Raw genomic sequence first — 23,597 nt, 5'->3', positions numbered from 1 at the left:
TACAAAATCTTTTGCTCTTGCGATGAGAACTTTAAGATCTGCTCTCTCAACAACCTCCAAATATGCACTATAGCATTATTAACCCCAGTCACCCTGCAGTACATGACATCCCCAGGACTCATGTATTTTACAACCGGACATTTGTACCTTCTGACCCCTTTTACCTGTTTTGCCCCTCCCCAGACCTCTGCCTCTGGCAACCACCAATCTGTTCCCTGTGTGACTGGGTATTTTAATAAATCCTACCCATAAGGTGGCAGGAATAAAGCAAGGCTCACGTTTTAATTGGTAAAAAAACAACAACAACAACAAAAGCAGCAGTCACTCATAGTATCCAAGACTGGTATTTTTGTGCTTAGCAGAGTGCTTTTTTTCCCTCTCATCTGTGCTCAGACAAGAGCACAGAGTGGACTCTTCTCTGTTTGTTTGTTTTCCCGTCTTTATTTTTTGTCATTTCTGGAGTGTAGTTGGCATACGTGTCCTGAGGTTTCGGGGGTACCGCATGGTGATTCGACAGTCTGCACATTACTCGGTGCCCATCGCAGCAAGGCCAGTGCATCTGGTGCTGGTTTTCTGAGAGACTGTGCTCACCAGAAGAACATTCTGGCTTTGCGTTGAGTTCCAACGCAGTCCTTGGCAACACCACGGCTGAACTCTAGGTGCCGTTTTCTAGATATCAAGGGGCCTCCTGCCTCTTATATTTTTGATACTTAATGTATTTGTGTGCTTTAATGAAGCAGGCTGTGAGCATTTAAATCCCAATTAAAAGGCTACTTTGAAGCTGTGTGACCCTGAGCCAGTTACCTCCTCTTGGAACATCAGTATCCTTCGTATCTTCTACAGGAGGCATGATACCTCCTGTTGGGGTGTTGGGAAAATTACACGAGATCATGCACGTTCCCGGCAAAGAGTCTGTGATTTCAGAATGTCGTCTGTTTTTGTTGAGTCCCTCTGTGTATGTCTGCCTCCGTGACTGTCCATCTGAGGACATGAATCAAATGCACTCACTCTCTCATTTTGCCTCATTTTATCTGCTTGCATCACGGGACTATTAAAAAAAACCCTTTAAATATCATAATTAGGAGACGTGCAGATGCCTACGTTTATTTCTTCTTTGTAGGCATTCACAGGAAATACTCTCATGTCACTATAGCCACCAGAGGCAGAGGTTTGAAGATGGACAAAATAGGTAAAAGGGGTCAGAAGGTACAAATGACTGCCATGACAGTCTCAAATAATAAGTACTAGAGAGAGTCTGGCTAATGTGCGTGAGGTCACATGACTTGTGAGTGGCCAGACTATTATCCAAATACCTGGGTGTCTGTCAACCGTCAATAGATATTTGTTGAATGAATGAATGAATGAATGAATGAAAATAAACGGTGAAATGTCGTTTCACCTCATGGTCTATCACGCAGGTATTTTCTGTCCTTTGACACAAACATTCAAACGAGGCTCCGTTGTACAGATTAGAATTCTCCCTCCAGTCTTCCGTGAAAAGAATGCACTGGCGAGATATCTGTGGTTTCCAAGAGTCAACAGGTTTGGGGGAGCAGATCTCTTATCTCCTGTGTCCAGTGCCTGGGGGTAGGGCTGTCACACCCACATCCTCTGCCGGTCATTTCAGCTGAAACAGATGTTTTGAGACCCATTGCTCATTTGATAAGATAGGGTCCTTTGCTACTTTGGGGTTCTTGATGTCTCTTGTTCCTCCTTATCCCTTGCCTCCCTTTTTTTGTTTTGTGTTGTTTTGAGGAGTAATACAGGGTTTATGGAATCAGATTTTTCTATTGACAACAGAGATCACATCTACATACCATTTAGCTACTCTGCCCGGGTACATCAATCCTAATGAGTTTAGATTTATGATGAACGGGCTGAATCAGACAAAAACACGTACACACGCTAACCGGTTTAAAACAGCATGCATCCATTATACTCCTCTTGTACGGCCAGCTCTGGTTAAAAACCACTGGTTTTGAAAATCAGTTGATTTTGAAATGAACCAAGATACATAATGTATGATTCTAAAATATATTTTAGCCACTTTGTACAGTTGCTATCCCATCAGACCACAGTAGGTGTTTTTCAAAAAGACACTGATGAGGGGCACCATCTAGTGTTAACTTAGACCACAACCAGCTTCTTCCCCCTCCTCCCCCAAACTTTTGGCCAAGAGTTCTCCATTGTGAAGACTGACTTTATTCTTTTTGCTTTAGAACACTGTGAAAAATTACTGAATGGTACTAAAACAAACAAACAAAAAATACAGATACACGTAAAGTATTTGAGATAATTTCAAACCTCCAAGGAAAGCATGCTTAATAAAATATGTCTTCACACCCTATGTTTTGTTCTTCAACTTGCTCTTTTAAATTAGCAATATATTCTGGCTGTCTTTCCAAGTCAAGACATACAAGATTCACTCTACTTTTATTAATAGCTAGATAGTATTCTATCATGACCATAGACCATAGCAACTTAAATATCTACTCTCTTATTGATGAATTTTACTTCCTTTAGAAAATCATACGGACTTTAACCTAAGTTCCATTGGCATTACTCTACCACTGTATGGGTATTACATGTGTGTGAATTTGGAATTAATGTCACTACAATGTTTCTACTTTTTTCACCCCCGATAATTTTTTTTTATAATGAGTGTGTGATACTCATATAACATCAGAGAAAAGTTATTTAAAGTAGTCATTTGTTTCAAAAGTATTTTGCTTAGTTCTGAATTTCAGTGGAACCTATTGTTAATGCTACGCCATCTAATATTTGATTACGTGTCTCATCTCTTCAAATAGATAGTATGTTCCTTGAGTACATGGATTACATCTTTTTTAAAGTTCAAAAAAAAATTTTTTTTAGTGTTTATTTACGTTTGAGAGAGAGACACACACAGAGCATGAGTGGGGGAGGGGCAGAGAGGGACAGAGACACAGAATCCTAAGCTGGCTCCAGGCTCTGAGCTGTCAGCACAGAGCCCCATGCGGGGCTCGAACTCAGGAACCTCGAGATCATGACCTGAGCCAAAGTCAGACGCCCAACCGACTGAGCCACCCAGGTGCCCCTGGATTACATCTTATTAACAACAACATTGACTCAACATTTCTATGTGCCAGGTACTTGACTTCCATATATGGTCTCATGTAATCTTCATAAAACTCCTGCAAAGTCAGTTCACTCTTTTAGTAGTGAGGAAAATCAAACTCAGAGAGTTGAAATGATACACTTATTTCAGTTGTGGTGGGGGTGGGTTTCGAACCAAGGTCTCTTTGACTCCAGTGCCTGGCTGTTTTCACTATCTTGAGCTGTCTCCTACTTCAGAATCCACTGCAGCATTTGGCACAGGGATGGACACACAATATGCGCGTAATTACAACTTGTTGGCTTAAAAATGTGGAAGACAATACTTCCTCTAAAGATAGACCCCAGCCGCCATGGTCTCCTCAAAGGCCAAGTCTATACAACAGGACCTGGCCACATGCGTCTCCACTAAGAATTCCTTTCATGACGGCATTAGCGACTCAATTCTCTTCAGCACGTTAGACTTGAGATATCACGACATGGAAGGAGAAGAGGCAACTGGGGAAAGGGTATAGTGGCTTTTGGAAACAAGAACATTTGCTGTAAGACAGAGAGTGTAGCTCAGTAGATCAGAACAAATGGCTACTATGGAGACTTGGTTATTGATATCGCAATGGCTTGTATGTAAGTTTTTACTCCTGAAACCAATATTACACTATATGTTAACTAACTAGGATTTAAATTAAAATTTGGAAAAAAAAGAAAAAAGAAAAATAACTTCGCAATCACATTACGATATAAACATTTTCCCCCGAACTTAACGTAGTTCAGTCATAAAAGTGGTTTGTGGCATGGGTGGTCAGACTATGAAAGCATATACAAAGAAGATGGAATTTATTCTGGAAAATATCATTTCCCAATCTGGTAAAGGACCTCAAACATCCAGTATTTTTTGAAGAAATGTTAAATTACATTCTGTTTGTCCTTTGGCCCTCAATCTCAGTTCTCTTGTTAAAAACAAAACAAAGCAAAGCAAAACAAAGCAAAACAAAACAAAAGAAAACAAAACAAAACTTGAGGCTAAACAATCTTAATATAAATCCCCATTTCATCCTAAAACTCTGATGTAAGGTGGGAGGCTGGAGTTCTATCCAGTTTATAGGTGGAAAAACGGACTGAAATAGTAAAAGCTCTTACATAAAATTTCACAGCATCAGACTTTGGGGAATAGTAGAAATTTTGGATTGTATTAGGATCCCTCAAGCATTCCTTAATCTTTTAAGTTCTTAACAGGACCTAGAAGTTCTAGACTTATTTTTCTGGGGTTTGTAAAATACCTTGAAATGTGGATGGGTAGGTCTACAGAAATGCACATATTTAATCTATTTAACACATCTTTTATCATATAGTTCTATGTTCTTCCTTCCCTTATTCCTCTCTTCCTCCTCTCTCTCTGTCTCTTTCCCTTTCTTTCTTCCTTTCTTTCTCTCCCTCCCTCCCTTCTTCCCTCATTCCTTCTCTCACTCTCTTTCTTTTTCTTTCTTTTCTTTTCTTTTCTTTTCTTTTCTTTTCTTTTCTTTTCTTTTCTTTATAGATAGGAAACAGTGTGGAGTGGGGACATATTCCTAAAGTAGGACCTAGGTATGGAAATGATTTTAGGTGATACATGGACAAACATCTTTTCTTTGTTTTTTTTTTTAATTTTTTTTAACGTTTATTTTTGAGACAGAGAGAGACAGAGCATGAACGGGGGAGGGGCAGAGAGAGAGGGAGACACAGAATTGGAAGCAGGCTCCAGGCTCTGAGCCATCAGCCCAGAGCCTGATGTGGGGCTCGAACTCACGGACCTCAAGATCGTGACCTGAGCTGAAGTCGGACGCTTAACCGACTGAGCCACCCAGGCACCCCTTTTCTTTGACTCTTATGTATTTATTTTAATGTCTATTGAAGTATAACTATTACATGAAACTTATAATATCACAGTTGTGCTATGAAATCTCTCCTTTAATACATTCGCTTAAGTAGCAAAAGCCCGATTTAAAGAAAATTCTGAGGGGCACCTAGGTGGCTCAGTTGGTTAAATGTCCGACTCTTGATTTCAGCTCAGGTCATGATGTCATGGTTGTGGGACTGAGCCCCACGTTGGGCTCTGTACTGACAGCGTGGAGGCTGCTTGGGATTCTCTCTCTCCCTCTCTCTCTGCCCCTCCCCCGCTCATGCGTGTGTTCTCTCTCAAAATAAATAAATAAACTTTTTTTTTTAAATAAAGGAAATTCTGAAATAATACTAACTAACTTTGATTAAGGACTGGCTTTCGTACTTTAACATGTATTAGTTCATTTAATCCTTAAAACAGCCCTATGAGGTGGGTGCTATTACTCACCCCCCCCCCATTTTAAATATGAGGAAACATCCATAGGTCACGTCAGTTACCTAAAGTCACAAAGCTGGTAAGAGGCAGCACCAAGATTGAAACTTAGGTACACTGCCTTCAGGACTGTGTCCTAACCACTGAACTGTACTGCCTCTAAAGAAATAATAGAGCATATAGTATAAGATTTTGGCAAAAACTCATGAAGATGGCGTTTGAATGACTGAAGTTTAGGAGGTAGTCACGTGATGGAAAACATAAAGGGTTTGGAGTCAGACAAAACTCAAATGCAAGATTCGTTATTGATCATTTACACATTTCTGGACACATCACTAAACCTTTATCAAAATGATAGAGAAATGTAAAAGGTCCATCATACTGTAAGTTTTAGCACGTGTTAATTCTCTCCCCTCTCAGTGATTCTCAGCTCTCTCATTTGCAAAACATCAGGACCAGGGAATATTGAGAGTATTAGAAAAATTAACGGTTATCAAGGCACAGTAGGTGTCTGTAAAAATCTACATGTCTTCCTGGGGCACCTGGGTGACTCAGTCAGTATGTTTCATCAAGTGAGGTTCTTGACCTGCAAGATGTAACCGCGGGGAGGGCCAACTTTGGTTCCAAATGGGAAATGCCTGCAGCAGCATTCGTGTGGTAAAATATTTCCAGCTTTTACAACTTTGAACCCATTATCCCGTAAGGAATTGTAATGGCTCCAGACTGTTTACCCAAGTGATTACAATGTCGTTTGGTAAAGATAGGGCCACTTTATTCTTCACAAATGATTAAACCTCTGTGACTAATACAAGGGCAATTGCATTTTAAGGAAAAATATTGATTTGTTAAGCATTTAGAAAATAGATGCCTTGATATCATAACTGGAAATGAAGTTTCATGCTTCTTGGTTGAAAGGGTTTTTTAAGTCCTCCCTCTCCCTTCATGAATGTATATATTTTAAATTTTTTAACGTTTATTTATTTTTGAGAGACAGAGATAGAGCACGAGCGGGGAAGGGGCAGAGAGAGAGGGAGACAGAGAAACCGAAGTGGGCTCCAGGCTCTGAGTTGTCAGCACAGAGCCTGACGTGGGCTCGAACTCACGGACCATGAAATCATGACCTGAGCCAAAGTCGGCTTGACCGACTAAGCCACCCAGGCACCCCTACTTAAAAAAAAATTATAATATCTCATTCTTCTTTTCTTCCTCTGTACTGTAGGGAAAAGCAGAGTCTGGGTCTAAAACTCTACATTCAAATCCCTGTTCTTTCATTTAAGATCTTGGGTAATTCATGAAACCGTCTGGACCTGAGTTTCTTATCAGTAAAGTGAGGGAAGGGTAACGATGCCTGCCCCACTTGCCTTATGGGGTTACGGTGGGTGTTGTCGTGTAAGACGATAGATGGATAATAGATGTGAAAGTGTTTTGAAAACTATGAAATGCCATAAAATGCAAGGTATTCTATTATCCCCTGTCTTCTAATCAGACCCCGGATCATTTTCCCCTTCCAAGCTCCATGTGCCTTTCCTATCTCCTCCCTAAAGCTTAACTCCAAAACAGTACAAAAGTGGGACACTGTGAGACCCTGCTTGTCCAATTTAAGCCTTGATGGCCACTGAAGAACAGTCATTTGTTTGCTCGCTTTTGTTTTGTTTTGCAAACACAAAATGAAATCTCATTCATTTGGGGGAAAGCTAGTGAAAATAGGAGGGTGGGAAACAAGGAGTAATTAAAAATACCAAGACTATTTTATTATGTTTCTCCATGAAAGCAAGAATTTTAAGTGCCTACCATGTGTGCTCACCTAGATATTAGATGAGATATGAAGGAAGCTTTTGATGGATCTTTAGTTCAGCATGTGTCTGGGTTTGTGATGCTCCAAATGCATAAGGAAAGGCACTCTTACCTGGGGGTTCACAGCTTCTTCAGAGGTCTACAGATGGGTTGTCAGAGGGTCCTTGGAATCACATGTCAAGCTTTGGACATATGTGCATGTGTCAACTTTCTGTAGTGAGTGCCCAAAGCTTTCATTAGGGCTTCAAATGATGTGTGATATCAATCAATCAATCAATCAATCATTCAATCAATCAGTCTTCTGAACTGAGACAGAGAACACAGCTACAATGCAGATAGTCAGACTGAAATAAAGATTCATGGCAGGTGGATCATTATGTGAACTTAGAAAAGACTTTTCAAAAGAAATGACTAAGGAGTGCCTGGGTGGCTCAGTCGGTTAAGCATCTGACTCGGTTTTGGCTCAGGTCACGATCTCACGGTTCATAGGTTCAAGCCCTGCATCGGGCTCTGGGCTGACAGTCAGGAGCCTGCTTGGTGTTCTGTGTCCCTCTCTCTCTGCCACTCCCTTGCTCACTCTCTCTCTCTCTGTCTCAAAAATAAATAAATAAACATTAAAAAAAAAAAGAGGGGCGCCTGGGTGGCGCAGTCGGTTAAGCGTCCGACTTCAGCCAGGTCACGATCTCGCGGTCCGTGAGTTCGAGCCCCGCGTCAGGCTCTGGGCTGATGGCTCGGAGCCTGGAGCCTGTTTCCAATTCTGTGTCTCCCTCTCTCTCTGCCCCTCCCCCGTTCATGCTCTCTCTCTGTCCCAAAAATAAATAAACGTTGAAAAAAAAAAAAAGAAAAGAAAAAGAATGACTGCGTCAGGCCCTGAGCTAAGACAAGTTGCTGCTGGGTCTGCTCATATGGGTAGATAAGATTAATGTATTAAGTATAGCAAACCATTATAGTAAAAAGTTCTAACATCTGGTACTTCACTAGTTGCGAAAGCTTTAGAAAATCACAATAGTCATAACTCCTAATTTAACTGTTTGATCTAGTAATCAGGCTTCAGTTTCAATACATTTTGAAAGTTCCCTGAATAAAATGTGAAGTTCAATCAAATTTATATCATTAGGGGGAAGGAAAAAAAAAGGAGTAAATGTGAAAATGGTGTTAGTGGAATCTTTGGTCACGTGATCCCTTTTCCTCCTTTCTGTCAATTCACTGTTTAACTCAGGTCTTTTTCTACGGATTCCACATTCTCAACTGCTGCCTCAGCAAACACGTTTGTTGAGTCCCTATTCTGTGGATGGTTCCATGCATAGAATTTAAAAGTTGTCACTCATCACGTACTTATCTGACTGGGGAATCAGGAGGCAAAGGGAGCAGTGGAAAGAGGTCAGGAAGCCCTCCCTCCATGCAGGGTTCAAATCCCACCTGTGAAACTTTGTCCTTGGGAGACACTGGGGAAATCCCTTAATCAAACTTAGAACCCCCACCTCCTGAAAACAGTGGGAATTTGGTTTCTTCCTTCACCTGTTGAAAATATTTAATCTCATCTTTGGCTGGTCTAATTGGCAATTAATCTAAGTCTACTGAGTCCGCAGATTCTAGAGTGGGAATGTCTTGTTATCAAATAAGTGACTCAAATGTTCCTGCCATTTTGGAGGCAGAGGGGATAGTTTGAGGCTATAATAGTGAGTGGAGGCTCCCTGGAGGGGTGACTTTAGCCAAGTGTTGAGTATAGGGCAGGACTGGCATGGTAAATAGAGTAATCTCATTTTCTAAAGTTGGAGAGTACTATCATTTTTAAAGTGTGTGTGAAACGAACTCTCCAAAGCTAATGCAGAAGTGGTCACCAGCTTAGCCCAAGTCAAATGATTATTCATTCTAAATTGGTATTAATTAATCAGTGATGGATTTTTCCCCTTTCTCTTAAAAAAAGACATTAACATAATGAAAATATTCCCATTTAGAGAATTATCTATGCAAGACATTGAGCCATTACCAAAATCTTTTAAGACAATTTTGGGGGGCCTGGGTGGCTCAGTCGGTTAAGCATCGGACTCGATTTCGGCTCAGGTCATGATCTCAGAGTTCATGCGTTTGAATCCTGAGTAGGGCCTGTGCTGTCCTTCTGTGTTGTCAGTGCAGAGACTGCTTGGGATTTTTTCTCTTCCTCTTTCTCTCCCTCTCTCTCTGCCCATCTTCACCCACTCTCTCTCTCTCTCTCTCTCTCAAAATAAAGAAACTTAAAAAAAGACCACATTGTGGGGTTAACAATTTGATGCTAATAGTAAATCTGAATAGAACGTTGTAGTGTGCAAAATACTCTTGAACAAAGTATAAATTATTGGCATAAGCTATCATGTATACAAGACAAAGTATGACCTATAGTAGAGGGTCAGAAATCACTATTCACCTTTTTGTAGATACGCGAAAAGTTACAGAGAAATTCAATGACCTGACTGCAGGTCATTGATGAGTTAGACTCTTTCCTCAGTCTCTACACTGGTTGTGAGGCTCAAACTCATGACCCCAAGACCAAGCGTCACATGCTTTGCCGACTGAGCCAGCTAGACACCCACTTCTTGTTTTTCAGTGTATGCTTTCACTTGGTTGTGCAGTGGTTTTCACTCCATGGATGGCTCCAAATCTTATCTCCACACACTTCACTATTTTCCTAAGCTCAAGAGATCTGCTCTTAACTGCCTGCTGAACATTCCGTGTGGAGACCCTATCAGCACCTCAAACTCAACATGTTAAAAACATTATCCCTTGTGCCAAATCATCTCTTCTTCCCGATCTCCGTAACTCTGTTGATAACGTCACCACCCCCAACTCACCTAGGCACCACAATAACACAGGGTCTCATGTCATGAGAACTTCAGGTTGCTTTGCTTATGTTGTTTCCATAATCTTAGCCGAACCTGCAAAGTAGGGTGTTTGATTTCACTGCTCCTCCTTTTCTGCATGCCTAGTTGACGGTTGGTGTCAAACAGGCCTGGCTCCCAATAACAGCTCCTCAACCGATTAATTGTGGGGACCTTGGGAAGGTGACTTCATCTCCGTTTTCCTGGTGTGTAAAATGGGAATAAGAATATCCATTTGCTTAGGAGGAAAAACATCTTGAGGTCAGAAAGCAGTAAAGAGCAGGTGAATTGGTAGCAGAGGGAAAGTACATCGAAAGTGTCCCCTTACGGTGGTCTCTTCCACTCAGAAGTGGGATGCTTTTGAGAAGGTGTAGCTTCGAGGTGGGGCCAGAGGAAGGTAGCGAACATTGACACAGCTGCTCTGAAGGACGAAACGGCTGGATGTGATCCCAGAGGGAAGACTCAAAGAGGTCAAAGAGGAGGACCAGGGTGCACAGGGAATGAGGGATGAATGTCTAGGAGCGGGAAATGGAAGTTTACGATTGCAGAAGTGGGACAGTTCCTGGTGGAAAGTGGTCCCAAGAGTGGATGGCTGTTGTGGAACACAGGTGAAAGTCTTTGGGGTCAAAGAACTGGAGCACAGCCTGTCGGAGGGGTAATCCGCTTGTATAGTGGAATTTACCGGGATGATGGCAAGATTAGAAGGTGAACAGGTGGCAAAGTTAAAAAAAAAAAAAACAATGGTGAGGGCAGAGACTGGGAGACGATGAAAAGGTGGCATTACTGAAGCATGAGGATGCTCTGCTGCCTGTTCTACCTCTATTCTTCCAGATGTTTGTCCTGCACAAAGCAACCAGAGCTGTCTCTACAAAGAACACACCTGATCATGCCATTCTCTGCCTCAGCACCCGTCATGTTGTTTCCATGGTCTACATCTCTTTCTTGCCTCTGTGCACTTATCTGCTCCCGTTGTCTCTCGACTGGAATGACTTGGCTTCCCTTTCCGCCAGATGCTGTACGAAGCTGACACATGGATCCCCCAGCTGGAGGTGCTGTTTCTCCCTGGACTCCTGTCCAAAATCTTATTTCAATCTCCCTTCTGGCCTCTGTGACATGTGTCTTGTTTTACAATGTCTGCTTCGTGCAACTGATCTCAATGGTGCACCATTTTTGAGTGCAAGGCCATTTGTTGGCGTTTGGCAATATGATAGCTGTGTATACTTTATTTGTAAAATAACATTTTTATGAGTGTGTTCATTGTAGAAAACTTGGAAACCACCGAAAAGCACATCATCTCACACAGACACACAAAAAAGAAATAAAAATCCTTAGTCATTATAGCGTTTAGAGATAAGACTGCTCACATATTAATATGCGAGCTTCCAATTGAAGGCTTACATTATAACACGATCCGTTCATGGTCATATCACCTTAATCCCTGGCTACCAATTGGAGTCATTTGGGGCACTTTTACGTCTGGGCCTCATCCTTAAAGATTCGTATTTATTTGGTCTTAAGTGGGGCCTGAGTAAGCTCTCTGTATGTATAACAATAATCATAATACTTCTCGAGGGTTATTGTTCCCAGCAATTTACAAGTACTGTCATTGAGTCCTCCAAATGATCACATGAAGCTGGTATTCTTATTACGTATCCCCTTTACTCCTACCTTTAGTTGCGAAAACTAAAAACCAGTGACATAAGTAATTTGCCCCAAACAAGTGTTAAATGGCAGAGCAGGAAATAGACCCAGGCATTCAGGCACCAAAGCCTACTCATAAGTATATAACCTGGATTAACGGGTACATAACAGATATACACAAATTATGTATATTTCTAAATCAAAACAATGTCATTCTTAAAATGGATGTGTTTTCTGCTTGCTTTGTGGGTATTTAGATGGCCTTAATTTCTTGTCATTTTATTTAAAAAAAAATTTTTTTTTACGTTTTTTTTTAATTTATTTTTGGGACAGAGAGAGATAGAGCATGAAGGGGGGAGAGTCAGAGAGAGACGGAGACACAGAATCTGAAACAGGCTCCAGGCTCTGAGCTGTCAGCACAGAGCCCGATGCGGGGCTTGAACTCACGGACTGCGAGATCATGACCTGAGCCAAAGTCGGACGCCCAACCGACTGAGCCACCCAGGCGCCCCAATTTCTTGTCATTTTAATTGTGTGGTGAAATTTAGCAAGGATTAAGTCAGCCAAATCATGGTTTTGTGCATTTTATCAGATGTTTGAACTTGTCTTAACTCCGGTCTTATAATCTCCTGAATGGAAGCCTTGTATTTGTTTTGAGAAAAATTTCCGTGAATTTTGTGTTTGGGGCTAAAGGTTTTGCTTTGGCTACCTACCCAGAGACTAAAGTTCTTCTCGTGTGGTATTGCTGCAGACTCCACAGCTTATCTTTTATATCATATATCTGATTTTTCTAAAGTCCCAGAAGGCTCTCAAGACAGCCAACATTCAGCTCCATTCCCTTGCTCTTGAAATTAGCACCTAAAGATGAAATAAATCAATTCAAGAATCTAATCTGCCTGCTGAGGCAGATTATGATCTAAGCACCAATTTCCTTCTTTTAGGGGCATTTCCCAAACTAGAAATCAAAATTTGTCCGACTCAGTACTATGTAACAATTGGTTTATAATCTTCCACATCGATGATCCAATTATCAGCTGTGAAAATAGATTTTTCCTAAGATTGTTCATAAAGCTCTTGTATTTGGTAAAGGAACATGTAAAAAAATAGGAAAGGAAACACGAATTTAAGGTTTTCAAAGTCTTAGGAAATTCAAGTCAGTTGCCTGGAATTTGAGACTGTTAACTTAAATTTCACCAGAAAGTATCTGTCCAATCAAGAACATGGCAGAGGGGCGCCTGGGTGGCTCAGTCGGTTGAGCGCCGACTTCGGCTCAGGTCACGATCTCGCGGTCCGTGAGTTCGAGCCTCGCATCGGGCCCCTGTGCTGATAGCTCAGAGCCCGGAGCCTGTTTCTGATTCTGTGTCTCCCTCTCTCTCTGACCCTCCCCCGTTCATGCTCTGTCTCTCTCTGTCTCAAAAATGAATAAACGTTAAAAAAAAAATTAAAAAAAAATTTTTTTAAAGAACATGGCAGAGATTTCCAGTTACCTCTCAGTAGCCATTCTCCTCTCTCTCCTCACTACTAGAACCCAGAGGGGTAGCTGGCCGCACAGATACTCAGAATAAAGTCTACATTCCTATTCTTCCTCGCAACTCGGCGTGGCCTTGTGACGGGTCTGGAAAATGTAATGTCTATCGAAGTAGGGTGTGCGAATCCTTCCCCCTTCCTTCTGGCTGGCTGGCATGTCGATGCATTGGAACAGAGGAAGGGGGTAAAGAAATGTGGCCGTTCCCTAATCAACAAACAATAGCTATTCTAATTGTATGTGCTAAGAGCCTCTTTTCCCACTTGGGGTTTACCTTTTCACTCTCTGAATGAGGTCTTTTGCTAAAAAGATGTTCTTAATTTCAATGTTATTCAATTTGTCAGTTTTCCCTCTTTTATACAGTTGCTATTCAAGTAGCCTTCTCCCACCTCAAGATCTCAAAGACTGTCTTATGGTATTTTCAAAAGACTGCTTTACAATTCACATTTAGGTATGCAGTTCTCCTGGAATTAGTATAGGTATATGTGGTGAGGCTGGGGTTAAGTGTTATTCATTTTCCAACACGGCTAATCAATTGACTCTGTACCATTTATTGGACATCAGATACCCCAGTGCTCTTGCACTGGTCACCTTTGTCATAGATCAAGTGTTCATGTACACGTAGGTCTGTTTCATTACTCTGTCCTTTTATATTGGTCTCTCCTTTTATCCGTGTAGTGGTGCCACGCTGTCTTAATTGCTATAGCTTTATAATAAGTCTTTGTATCAGCTACAGAATTCTAGGTCAGCAGTCAGTTTCTTTTAGAATTTCAATATATTATTCCTTTGTCGTTTGTCTTTTGCTGTTTCTGTTGAAATATCAGCTGTTGTTCTACTCTTTTGAAGACAATCTTTTTTTCCTTTTCTTTTTCCTCTCGTCTTCAAAAATTCCTCTTGAGATATTCTCATTATCTATTACTCGAATATAAAACATATGGGTGTAGTTTGTTTTTTTTTTTTTAACCTCTTTTTCTTTTCCGGAAGAAAGAGGATCTTTGTCTCTCTCCTCAGTCTCTTGAGCATTAACCAGTCTTCTGCTTGTATAGAGCAGTTAATAGTATTACTCAAAAGAATTATTCTCACCCTGGCTAAAAAGACTTCATTGGAGGGACTCTCAGAGACTGGGCTGAAAAAGCTCCAGCTGCCTAGGTAACTGAGAAATGCAGGAGCAGAATCTCCGTTTTCAATCACTTCCCAGGGCAGGCTTTTTTTGGTTCAGGAAGAGCGGGAATGCACTGTGATTCTTAAAGAAACTTGGTGCAGTTTCGACTCATGATTACAGATTTACAAGACACCCGTCTCTTTGCCACGTGTATTTCCTTAGAGGAAAAAAGATGAGTAGACACAGTGATCTGTTTCACTCGAGATGGCAGAAGACATTAAAAACAAGGGCAACCAAATGATACAGACTGCATGAAGTTGGCCAGGGATCTTTTTATTGCCTCCTAATGTATCCGTTCCTATTCTTGGTTTACTTAGCAAGGGTGTGGACCCGACTTTTTGGTGCAGGGAGTTAGCTGTTATTATAACCCTACGACAACTCTATAAGGGTTGCAACAAAAACTGAATGTCACTTTTACAGACTTTTAGAATGACGCCTTGGTGAGGAAAAAAAGGTTTAATCTGGGTTCATAAAATTGCTCCTTGATACTATAATAAATTTTCACCACTATTATAGGACCTGCTTTGAATTCTAGTTTATTCCAGCAAATAAGAGATAATCACTACATATTTTTTAAGTAAATTAATGAATGACCTTCTATTCTCATGTGATACTTTTCAAATAAACATTATTTCAGCCTATTATTTGACAGGGGAATATACTTTTCCATTTTGACCATTTATTGGCAGATACCTCATGCCTTGAAAAACCCTCATTTGGATTTTTTTCCCGTAACAGGTGAATAAGATAACACAAAAAATGTACATTCTTTAACAAGCACAATTTGTTAATAAGATGCTAGAATCAGGCATCTTTATTTTTGATCACAAATGAATAGTCATCCTATCTCCATTGCAGTGGCTGGTCACATAGAAAACACAAATACAGATGAGTTAGTACTTGACAGCTTGCCACGATAAGACTTAAACAGGTAAATCAGTTGCAAAGGGAAAAAAGAGAGATTTGAAATAAAAGTTGGAGTTCCAAGTTGTTGCCTTCTGCCACAATAAGGTATTGAAGATAAATGACCACAGAAGGAGAGCTGGGATACCCAGCATCAACAAAATTGGGAGAATAAAACTACCACTTTGATGAGATTAAATGCAAGTTCATGAAAAGCATGTAATCATGTAAAAAATAATGAGCACGTATTCATTCTCGTTTGACAGATGAGAACAATTGGTGGCCCCTGCTCTTGACCGTGATGCTACAGTGCCTCTCCAGAGATGGCAAGCAAGGATATCAAATGCTGTTTATCCTCAAATATCAAATGAAGCCCAGCTTTCACAGTCATGCTTTGAAAAAAAAAATTACAACACTGCTGTCATTGCTGAAAGAGTCTTTCTTATTATCCTTATTTCTAGAGGCAGAGAGGATTCAGGAGATAAGGCCAGTAAAATACTTTTAGCTTGTTATAGTTTAAACACAGAGAGACCATTATTATTGATGAGTTTTAGCAGCTGGTCTATACTGTAAATACACACAGAAAGGGGCGTGTAAAAAGTCCAATAAAAAACCGGCATCAGACACAGAGAGAACCAAACCCCTTCTGCCACCAAAAAAACCCATACAAAGGGCACAAAGTTCATGGGCATGCACTTTTTGCTACATTATTAATTAGGCTATGCTGTTTGATTTTTTTTTTTCTGTCAAAGATCAGCTAGAGTAACGGCTATGAAGAATTATCAGATGCAATACAAATAATTTTATGTTAGTTTTATTCCAAAAAGACTACAAAAAGGCTTCAAGTGATAGACAGAAGTCTTGGTTATTAGATTACCTAATGTTTCAGAATACAGACAATTTCCATTTAGCTTTAACTAGTTCCTGGACACATTTAATTTTTTTTTATATCACATAATTTAATTCACTCATAAAATAGTAAGGATGCAGATGCCATTAAAAAGTTACCCCAAAATAACAAATATTATAAATAAGGCAGACATTTCATTATTTTAGAATATTAGAGAAAATGAATATATTATATATGGTAACTGGTTACACAGTAAGATAACTGATACCAATGCAATGTTATTTAGATATTTACTTAAAAAAAATGTTTATTTTGAGAGAGACAGAGAGAGGGAAAGAGAGAATCCCAAGCAGGTTGTACACTCAGCACGGAACCCCATACGGGGCGCAGTCCTATGAACCGTGAGATCATGACCTGAGCTGAAATCAAAGGCCGGATGTTCAATGACTGAGGCACCCCAGGCGCCCCTAGATATTTACTTTTGATTTGCAAAATGGCCAAGAACATCAACCAAACATTTTGATACAGCGGCTAAGGGAAAAGAAATCCCTGATAGTAGTAACGGCTTGTGGGAGAATTACATTTAACAGATGAACTTTTTACTTCCAAATTTCCTGCTGACAATAATCTTGTTACATTTCTTAAAACCTTTAGTGTATAAGGGGTTGCCTGGAAGCTAAGGATTTTAAGAAGACAGTTTTCAATATGTAGTTATAAATATGACACTCACTAATAAGTGTGCAACTTGAAATGTTTTTAAAATGAAACATTCATTTGATTGCCAAACTTACAATGTACTTAGTGACTTAATTTTCTGTTGTAGAATCAAGAACACATTTGGTCACAATAAGATTACAGGTTAAATATTATTTAACTTGTGCGCGTTTATTTATTTTCTCAATATCAATTATTATATCTGCACCACGATAACTTTACATCAAACTAGCATTTAGATGACATAAACTTTAGGAGTTCAGTACTTTTTCCTATATGTATAAAATGGAATAGAAACAAGTTGAAGAATATAAAATTCAGTGTCTTTTTCCTAAACCTTCTAAAATCCTGTTTATTTTCTTGGGAATCTATTACCTCCCGTTAGGAATCTCATGTCATCCAGAAGAAGTTAGCATGATCTTAAAGGCTAAAAATATTTAATCCTTAAAATCACCTCTCCCTTAATTCAGGAATGATCAGTTGTAATAAGCTTGGTGAAACAAAGGTATCAACACCTCTCCATTTCCCCTTCAGGGTAATTCTCTATTTATTTATTCCTGAGGTATTAAATTTATATACCCTACAAACTTGAATGGGACCCTTTAAAAATTTTTTTAGCACATTCTGACTTTTTTCATTTAATGTTTTTGAGTTGTGTAATGGGGCTGTACTTGCTTTTATTCTGAAAATGGCTTAGTCAAAATTAAATGACCTTCCAGTTATGGCTGAACAGCTCAACATTTTGAACTGTGAACATCTCTCACCAGCTTACCTAGGTGGTTAGAGTGCAATGAAATATTCTTATTTCTTGACTATTTTTTGATCTTGGAAAAAAGCGCATCTGAAAAGCTATTTAGTAATTTGACAAAAAAATAATCTTTCTGATATGATTATAGTTTTGTTTGTAACCTTTAATGAAAATATATTTGTAACATGATACTTGAGTATATTAATTTATCCACCCAATGAAGAGTTAATGCTTTTCAAATTGTCAAGAAAAAAAGACTCTTTATTATCAAATGCTAACGTTTCAAACGTTAGCCTTTAGTAAATAAAATATTTCTGTATTTTAAATATTCTAAATATTTAGAAACTTGAAATTCCTTGAGCTACAAAGAAAAATTCCCCCCCCCCCCCCCAATTGGCTGAGCAGACAATTTTGAAGAGCTTATTCTTTAATTAAACCCAGCCTAGGATTAGGTACTGTGTGTGAGCTAAGGTCATGCTTTCTCCTTTACAGGTGTGTCAAGATGCTTTTACCCAAGCAAAATCAGGATTTCCAAAGTCGCCTTTCAAAGGAATAGGCTGTGTTTAATGCATGTCTAAATAGAGCTCTAATTTGTCCAAACAGCCATTCATGTTTATCAATGCCTACGTGTAAAAACAAAGAAAGAGAAAATTTGGAAAAATAACTAATTAGCAATTAGCTTAATAATTTTTTGATATGGATAAATTTAGTATGCAGCAGTTTACAACGAGCTAAGTTTCTAGAATAAAGAGAACACACCAGAGGTGATTTGAAAATCAATATTAAAAACTGCCCAAGATCTTCTCAGATTTTAAATTGAATAAGACTTCCCCCACCTCCACTAAATTATTTTCTAAGAAATCATTTTTCTGGAGGTTTGCTAACCTATTGTTTTAAACGTTTACTTCTTTGTGTATTACACTTATTGATATTTGTTAAATACCTATTTTCATCTTCATCAACTTGAAACATCCTGTGAATTTCACCCAATTCACATTGTAAGAAACATGTATATTATGCCCATATTTTATCTCTAGTTTCCTTAAGACTAAAGATAAAATACAGACATTTAAGTTCATTTCTCTCACTCCAGAAGACACTCACCATTCCTTCCTCTTTCCCTCTGAATTTATACCTTATTTTCCTCTATATTATTTGCAACTTTCTGCTATGAAACTTAATGTTGTACACCAATCACATTGTCTCTAAAAGTTTAGTTTTGTAAGATGATGATTGATCTGCCGAGTTCTCTGCTTCCTTGATTTACGGCCATTGGTGGTTGTATTCCTATTGGCCCTACCTGAGTTTGCCTATTTCACTTACTTTGGAGATAGTCTATGAGTTTTCTGGCATTGATTTAACCATTTTCTGTCTTCCAGGAAAGGGACTCCCCCTCATTTAAGTATCAACCCTGAAAATTAGCTTTTAGTTTCAGAAGGTCTGTATTTTATGTGTTCTGTGTACATTTGCATTTTTTTTTTTTTTTTTTTTTTGGTAGGACCAGGGACAATGAAAACAGGAAAGGTTGAGGAATGAACACCATGGTCATCCATCACCAGACACTTTGAAAAGGGGAAGAATCACCACAAATGCAAAGAAGAGACTATTTGTTTTTTTGGTAAAAAAAGCACTTTTTTCATGTAAATTTGATGTACTTGCTGCATTTAGTTAAAAGCAAAAGAAACAATCACTTTTTGTTTGGAGGACAGAGAATATGTATCTACAGATAGAGGGGGAATCCTACTGAAGCTACAGGGATGTTTTGAGTAAATTCTTATTTGTTGCATATTTTTTGGGGCATCGGTGGCCTGAGATACTGTCTATCATTGCTTGAGAAAGTAACCTATTGAACACCTAACTAAAAATAAACAGCTTCAGGGGTGCCTGGGTGGCTCAGTCGGTTGAGCGTCCGACTTCAGCTCAGGTCATGATCTCACGGGTCCGTGGGTTTGAGCCCCGCGTTGGGCTCTGGGCTGATGGCTCAGAGCCTGGAGCCTGCTTCCAATTCTGTGTCTCCCTCTCTCTGCCCCTCCCCTGTTCATGCTCTGTCTCTCTCTGTCTCAAAAATAAATAAAACATTAAAAAATAAATAAAAATAAACATCTTTGAAATTTTAAGGGAGTTCAGATTCATGTAAAATACTGCAACCAATCTTAAAAATGACCTTGTTTGCAACTGATGACTATGAAGGAAGAAAACTGGTAGCCTTATTGTTATTGTTATTATTATGCATTTTTATACTGGCTTTGCATATTACTCACCCTGTGGCCCAAAGAAAGTTCCTATAGGTCCTCTTGAATTGTATGAGTTTTTACAAAGCCTCTGTAGTTAGATATATTCACAGCAGCTGCAAAAAGTCGGTAAGTGCCGAGTGTAACTGCTGAGAAAAATTCTGTGCTTTTTCTTCCCAGGGTTACAACAGATTCTAGTGAGTTTTGGAAGTTATAGGCAGAACTTCACCAATGGCCTGGTAGCGCCCCCTTATGTCCAGGATCTAGAATATACAACAAATGATGCTTCAATCTTTTGACTTATCAGCAACAAAAATGGTTTTAACTTGCTGGGTCCTACTTGCTGTCCCCAAATACCCAGATCGAATAATCTCTTGTTTTCTTTCCAGCCTTCCCCAAATCTGTTTTTTGGAAGGCATTTGGTACACCGATTGACGCTAGGATATAATTTGCTGAGATTTCATATGTTGCTCCCTCTGGGAGATTTACATTTTAATTGCAAACAATATTACAAAAAGGGGGGGGGGGGTTCTGAAGTGTGGAATTTTGGGGATCACTGAGTGAATCAAAGGGCCAGAAGGTACAGAAGGGACTGAACTGGGATGAGGTGAATGAGGCCAAATTAGGCAAGGACGTGTCCAATTCTGTCTTTATTTAAAATTTTGGCAGTTTGCTCTTCATGGATTTTTTGCATCAATTTTTGTTTTCAAAAATATTTCACAAGAAATATAATTTATCTTGACTACTAAGGGTTTTTTTACATCAGTTCTGCTCCCCGCCACCCCAGTGCTTTATTTGCCTCACCCTGGTTCTGAACCACTCAGTAGGGAGTGATCTATGGGGCCTGCCAGGCACTCCACCTTCCCGTTGAACTTGATGACCACAGTGAATGAGCAGTTTCGCTGTGTCTATCAGAAGTACAGTGTAAGGAAATTGAATCAAAGCCTTGCCACCAATCCAGTGATATCAGAAGGGTTTAATGGGTTCATGCAAGAAGGGAGGAGCAGGTCCTTGAGTTCAAAGGATCATAAAATAATAAAGTCGTATGACATTTGTGCTACTCTCATAAAAAAACAAAGAACCTGCCGTATTACGGTGTTATCTAAGGTCCTGGAACGATCTTTCCCTTTGTGTGGCCAAGTTTTCAGTAGTCATTATTCTTAACATTTCAAATGCCTGGCATTTTCTCGTAGGATTAAATAGATGTAACCAGATTAGCAAAGGCATCTCCTAAAACCATAAGGTTTAATATTAACTTCCTCAAGAGCGCAAAGGAGGGCTTCCCGTGGTTGCCAAGGCTCAGCACAGCCTTCCAAGGTCAGCGTCTGAAACTTTTGAAATGTACTCTGAGCACTTTGGAGGCTGATGACAGGGAAGAACGGTTGAGCCGCGTTCAGCAGCCCTTAGGATCCAGAGGTGGTCTTTTCTTGAGTTGAACACATAATACGTTTTGGTGGAGTTTGTTTTTTTTACACAGATCAAATTTTCCTGGTGTGAACAAAATAAGGAATCCAGAAAGCTTTTAATTGCAGCTGGGCAAGACGACAGGGCTAGAGAGAGGATGATCTTGATAAAAACCGAGAGTTTTAAATTCACCTAGGTCTTTGCGTTTATACCTGAAAATAGATCTCCACCTAATATAGATGTTCATTTCAACATGACTGGGACATCTTCATCACTGTGTTTACCAGGAGTTAAAATCTCGAGGGTCAGGGCCTAATAAATTTATTTAAAAGCTGCCTTGAACTCATGGTGGAAGAGATCTGGCTATAAATAATAAACCAGTCATAGTTTTTTTTTTTTTTTTTCCCAACCAGTCTCATAGTTGACACAGGCTTAATTAACACCAGCGTTGGCAGTCAGGCATGTTCCTTATTTTCTACTTCCACAGGAGCCAGAGAAAAGAAATAATTTAGCATTATATTAGGAAATAACTTCCTGTCATTTTTATAAAAAGCATTATCATATATGAGAGGCTAGACTGTAATAGATATTGCTTTTCTTTATACCCTTTTCACAGGAAACATTTGTGTGTTTTAAAGGGTTCTTTTTGGATACATATGGTTTAAATACGGGTTTAATTAATTTCATCTTTCTAAGCTTGAATCATCTATATTGTAATTGGATAGGAACTTGGCTAAAAATCTCTGTACTTTATTTAACAAGACTTTTGAATTAGTGTTTAAAAATTTTTTTTAATGTTTATTTATTTTTGAGAGAGAGAGAGAGAGAGAGAGAGAGAGAGAGAATGAGCAGGGGAGGGGCAGAGAGAGAGGGAGACCCAGAATCCAAAGCAGGCTCCAGGCTCTGAGCTGTCGGCACAGAACCCGATGCGAGGCTTGAACCCTGAGCTGAAGTCAGACGCTTAACCGACCAAGCCACCAGGCGCCCCTGAATTAGTGTTTTAAAGTTGAGAGAACAGTTTGGTTTAAAGAGTCTTAGCTGCCACACAAACAGGCTCATAATAACCGTAAGTAATGATCAGAATGTATCATTAAAATGTGTCAATTAAGCATCTCCGTTAGACAACACCTCCACCTAGGAAAAGCAAAGTGAAACTCTTAGAGTTTCATAATAATAATGTAATTGCATAATAATAATGTAATTGCAAGTGTCTAGAAGGTAACAAAAGTATTTCTACAAAAGCCCCCCATTTGTCTTATTTTTCTGTAATAAAACTTTCCATTAATCAACACTGACACTTAAGATGAATAGGTAATATTTATGAATTGAATCTATCTTCCTCAGTATAGTTAAATGCTGGTATCATAATAACAATGTTTTCTTCTTTTTATTACATATTCCCGGCCCCAGCTACCGGCTCTGCCCACAGCCTTTGGCTTATGCTCAAATGAGCGGATTCTTGTGATTTAGCCTTGTAGAGAATCATGGGCCCCATGATATCAAAATGAGCTCAGTTTAAGACCACTTTACCCAGGAGTGAAAGTTTCCCAATACTTCGATATTTTCCTGATTAGAGTGGTGGTAATGTTAATGAATTCAATTTGTTGATATTGTATAATACAATACAATATTCAATATTTGAATACCTGCATAACTCAAAGAATTAATATTTTCCAAATGATCAATGATACCATAAAATCACAGTAAGTAAAAGACTAATTTAAGATGTGAGACATGGGGCGCCTGGGTGGCTCAGTCGGTGAAGTGGCCGACTTCGGCTCAGGTCATGATCTCGCGGTCCGTGAGTTCGAGCCCCGCGTCGGGCTCTGTGCTGCCAGCTCAGAGCCTGAAGCCTGTTTCAGATTCTGTGTCTCCCTCTCTCTGACCCTCCCCCGTTCATGCTCTGTCTCTCTCTGTCTCAAAAATAAATAAACGTTAAAAAAATTAAAAAAAAATAAAATGTGAGACAGACCAATGAGTTTTAATGTTACAGAGTAAAAGCTCATTGATATGGTTTCATATTCTTCAATGCAACTAACTTTAAAGAAGTGGTCATTTCTTGTGTTTTGGTACAGTATCAAAGAAGAATGAATATCCAGGGTGCCTGACTGGCTTCATTGGTAGCATGCAATACTTTATCTTGGAGTCGTGAGTTCGAGCCTCACACTGGGTGTAGGGATTACTTAAAAAAAATTAAAAAAGAAGAATATACATGATTATTTTAAATGTCTATCAAAATACTCCTTTTTCCAACTACAATTCTTCATAGACTTTAGACTTGAACCCAAACAATCTGTTGAATGAAGAAGCAGCTGTTTTCTATCAAGCCAGACATTTGCAAAACTGTAAATGCCACTCTTCTCCCTTTT

At 39.3% G+C, this 23,597-nt stretch overlaps 1 protein-coding gene across 1 annotated transcript in view; it reads left to right on the top strand.

The window, feature by feature from the left end:
• SLC30A10 (solute carrier family 30 member 10) overlaps window positions 1–17,000 on the top strand; it is a 69,185-nt gene extending 52,185 nt beyond the window's left edge. The window contains exon 4 of the mRNA XM_045049331.1: window positions 15,548–17,000. Within this exon, the coding sequence (XP_044905266.1) occupies window positions 15,548–15,786 (239 nt within the window). The 3' untranslated portion in view covers window positions 15,787–17,000. The remainder of the gene's footprint in view (window positions 1–15,547) is intronic.
• Window positions 17,001–23,597: the final 6,597 nt, after the last annotated feature.

The sequence above is a fragment of the Felis catus genome, chromosome F1 (assembly GCF_018350175.1).
Source record: "Felis catus isolate Fca126 chromosome F1, F.catus_Fca126_mat1.0, whole genome shotgun sequence".
NCBI classification, from domain to species: Eukaryota; Metazoa; Chordata; class Mammalia; order Carnivora; family Felidae; genus Felis; species Felis catus.
This window is presented reverse-complemented; position numbering and strand designations above follow the sequence as displayed.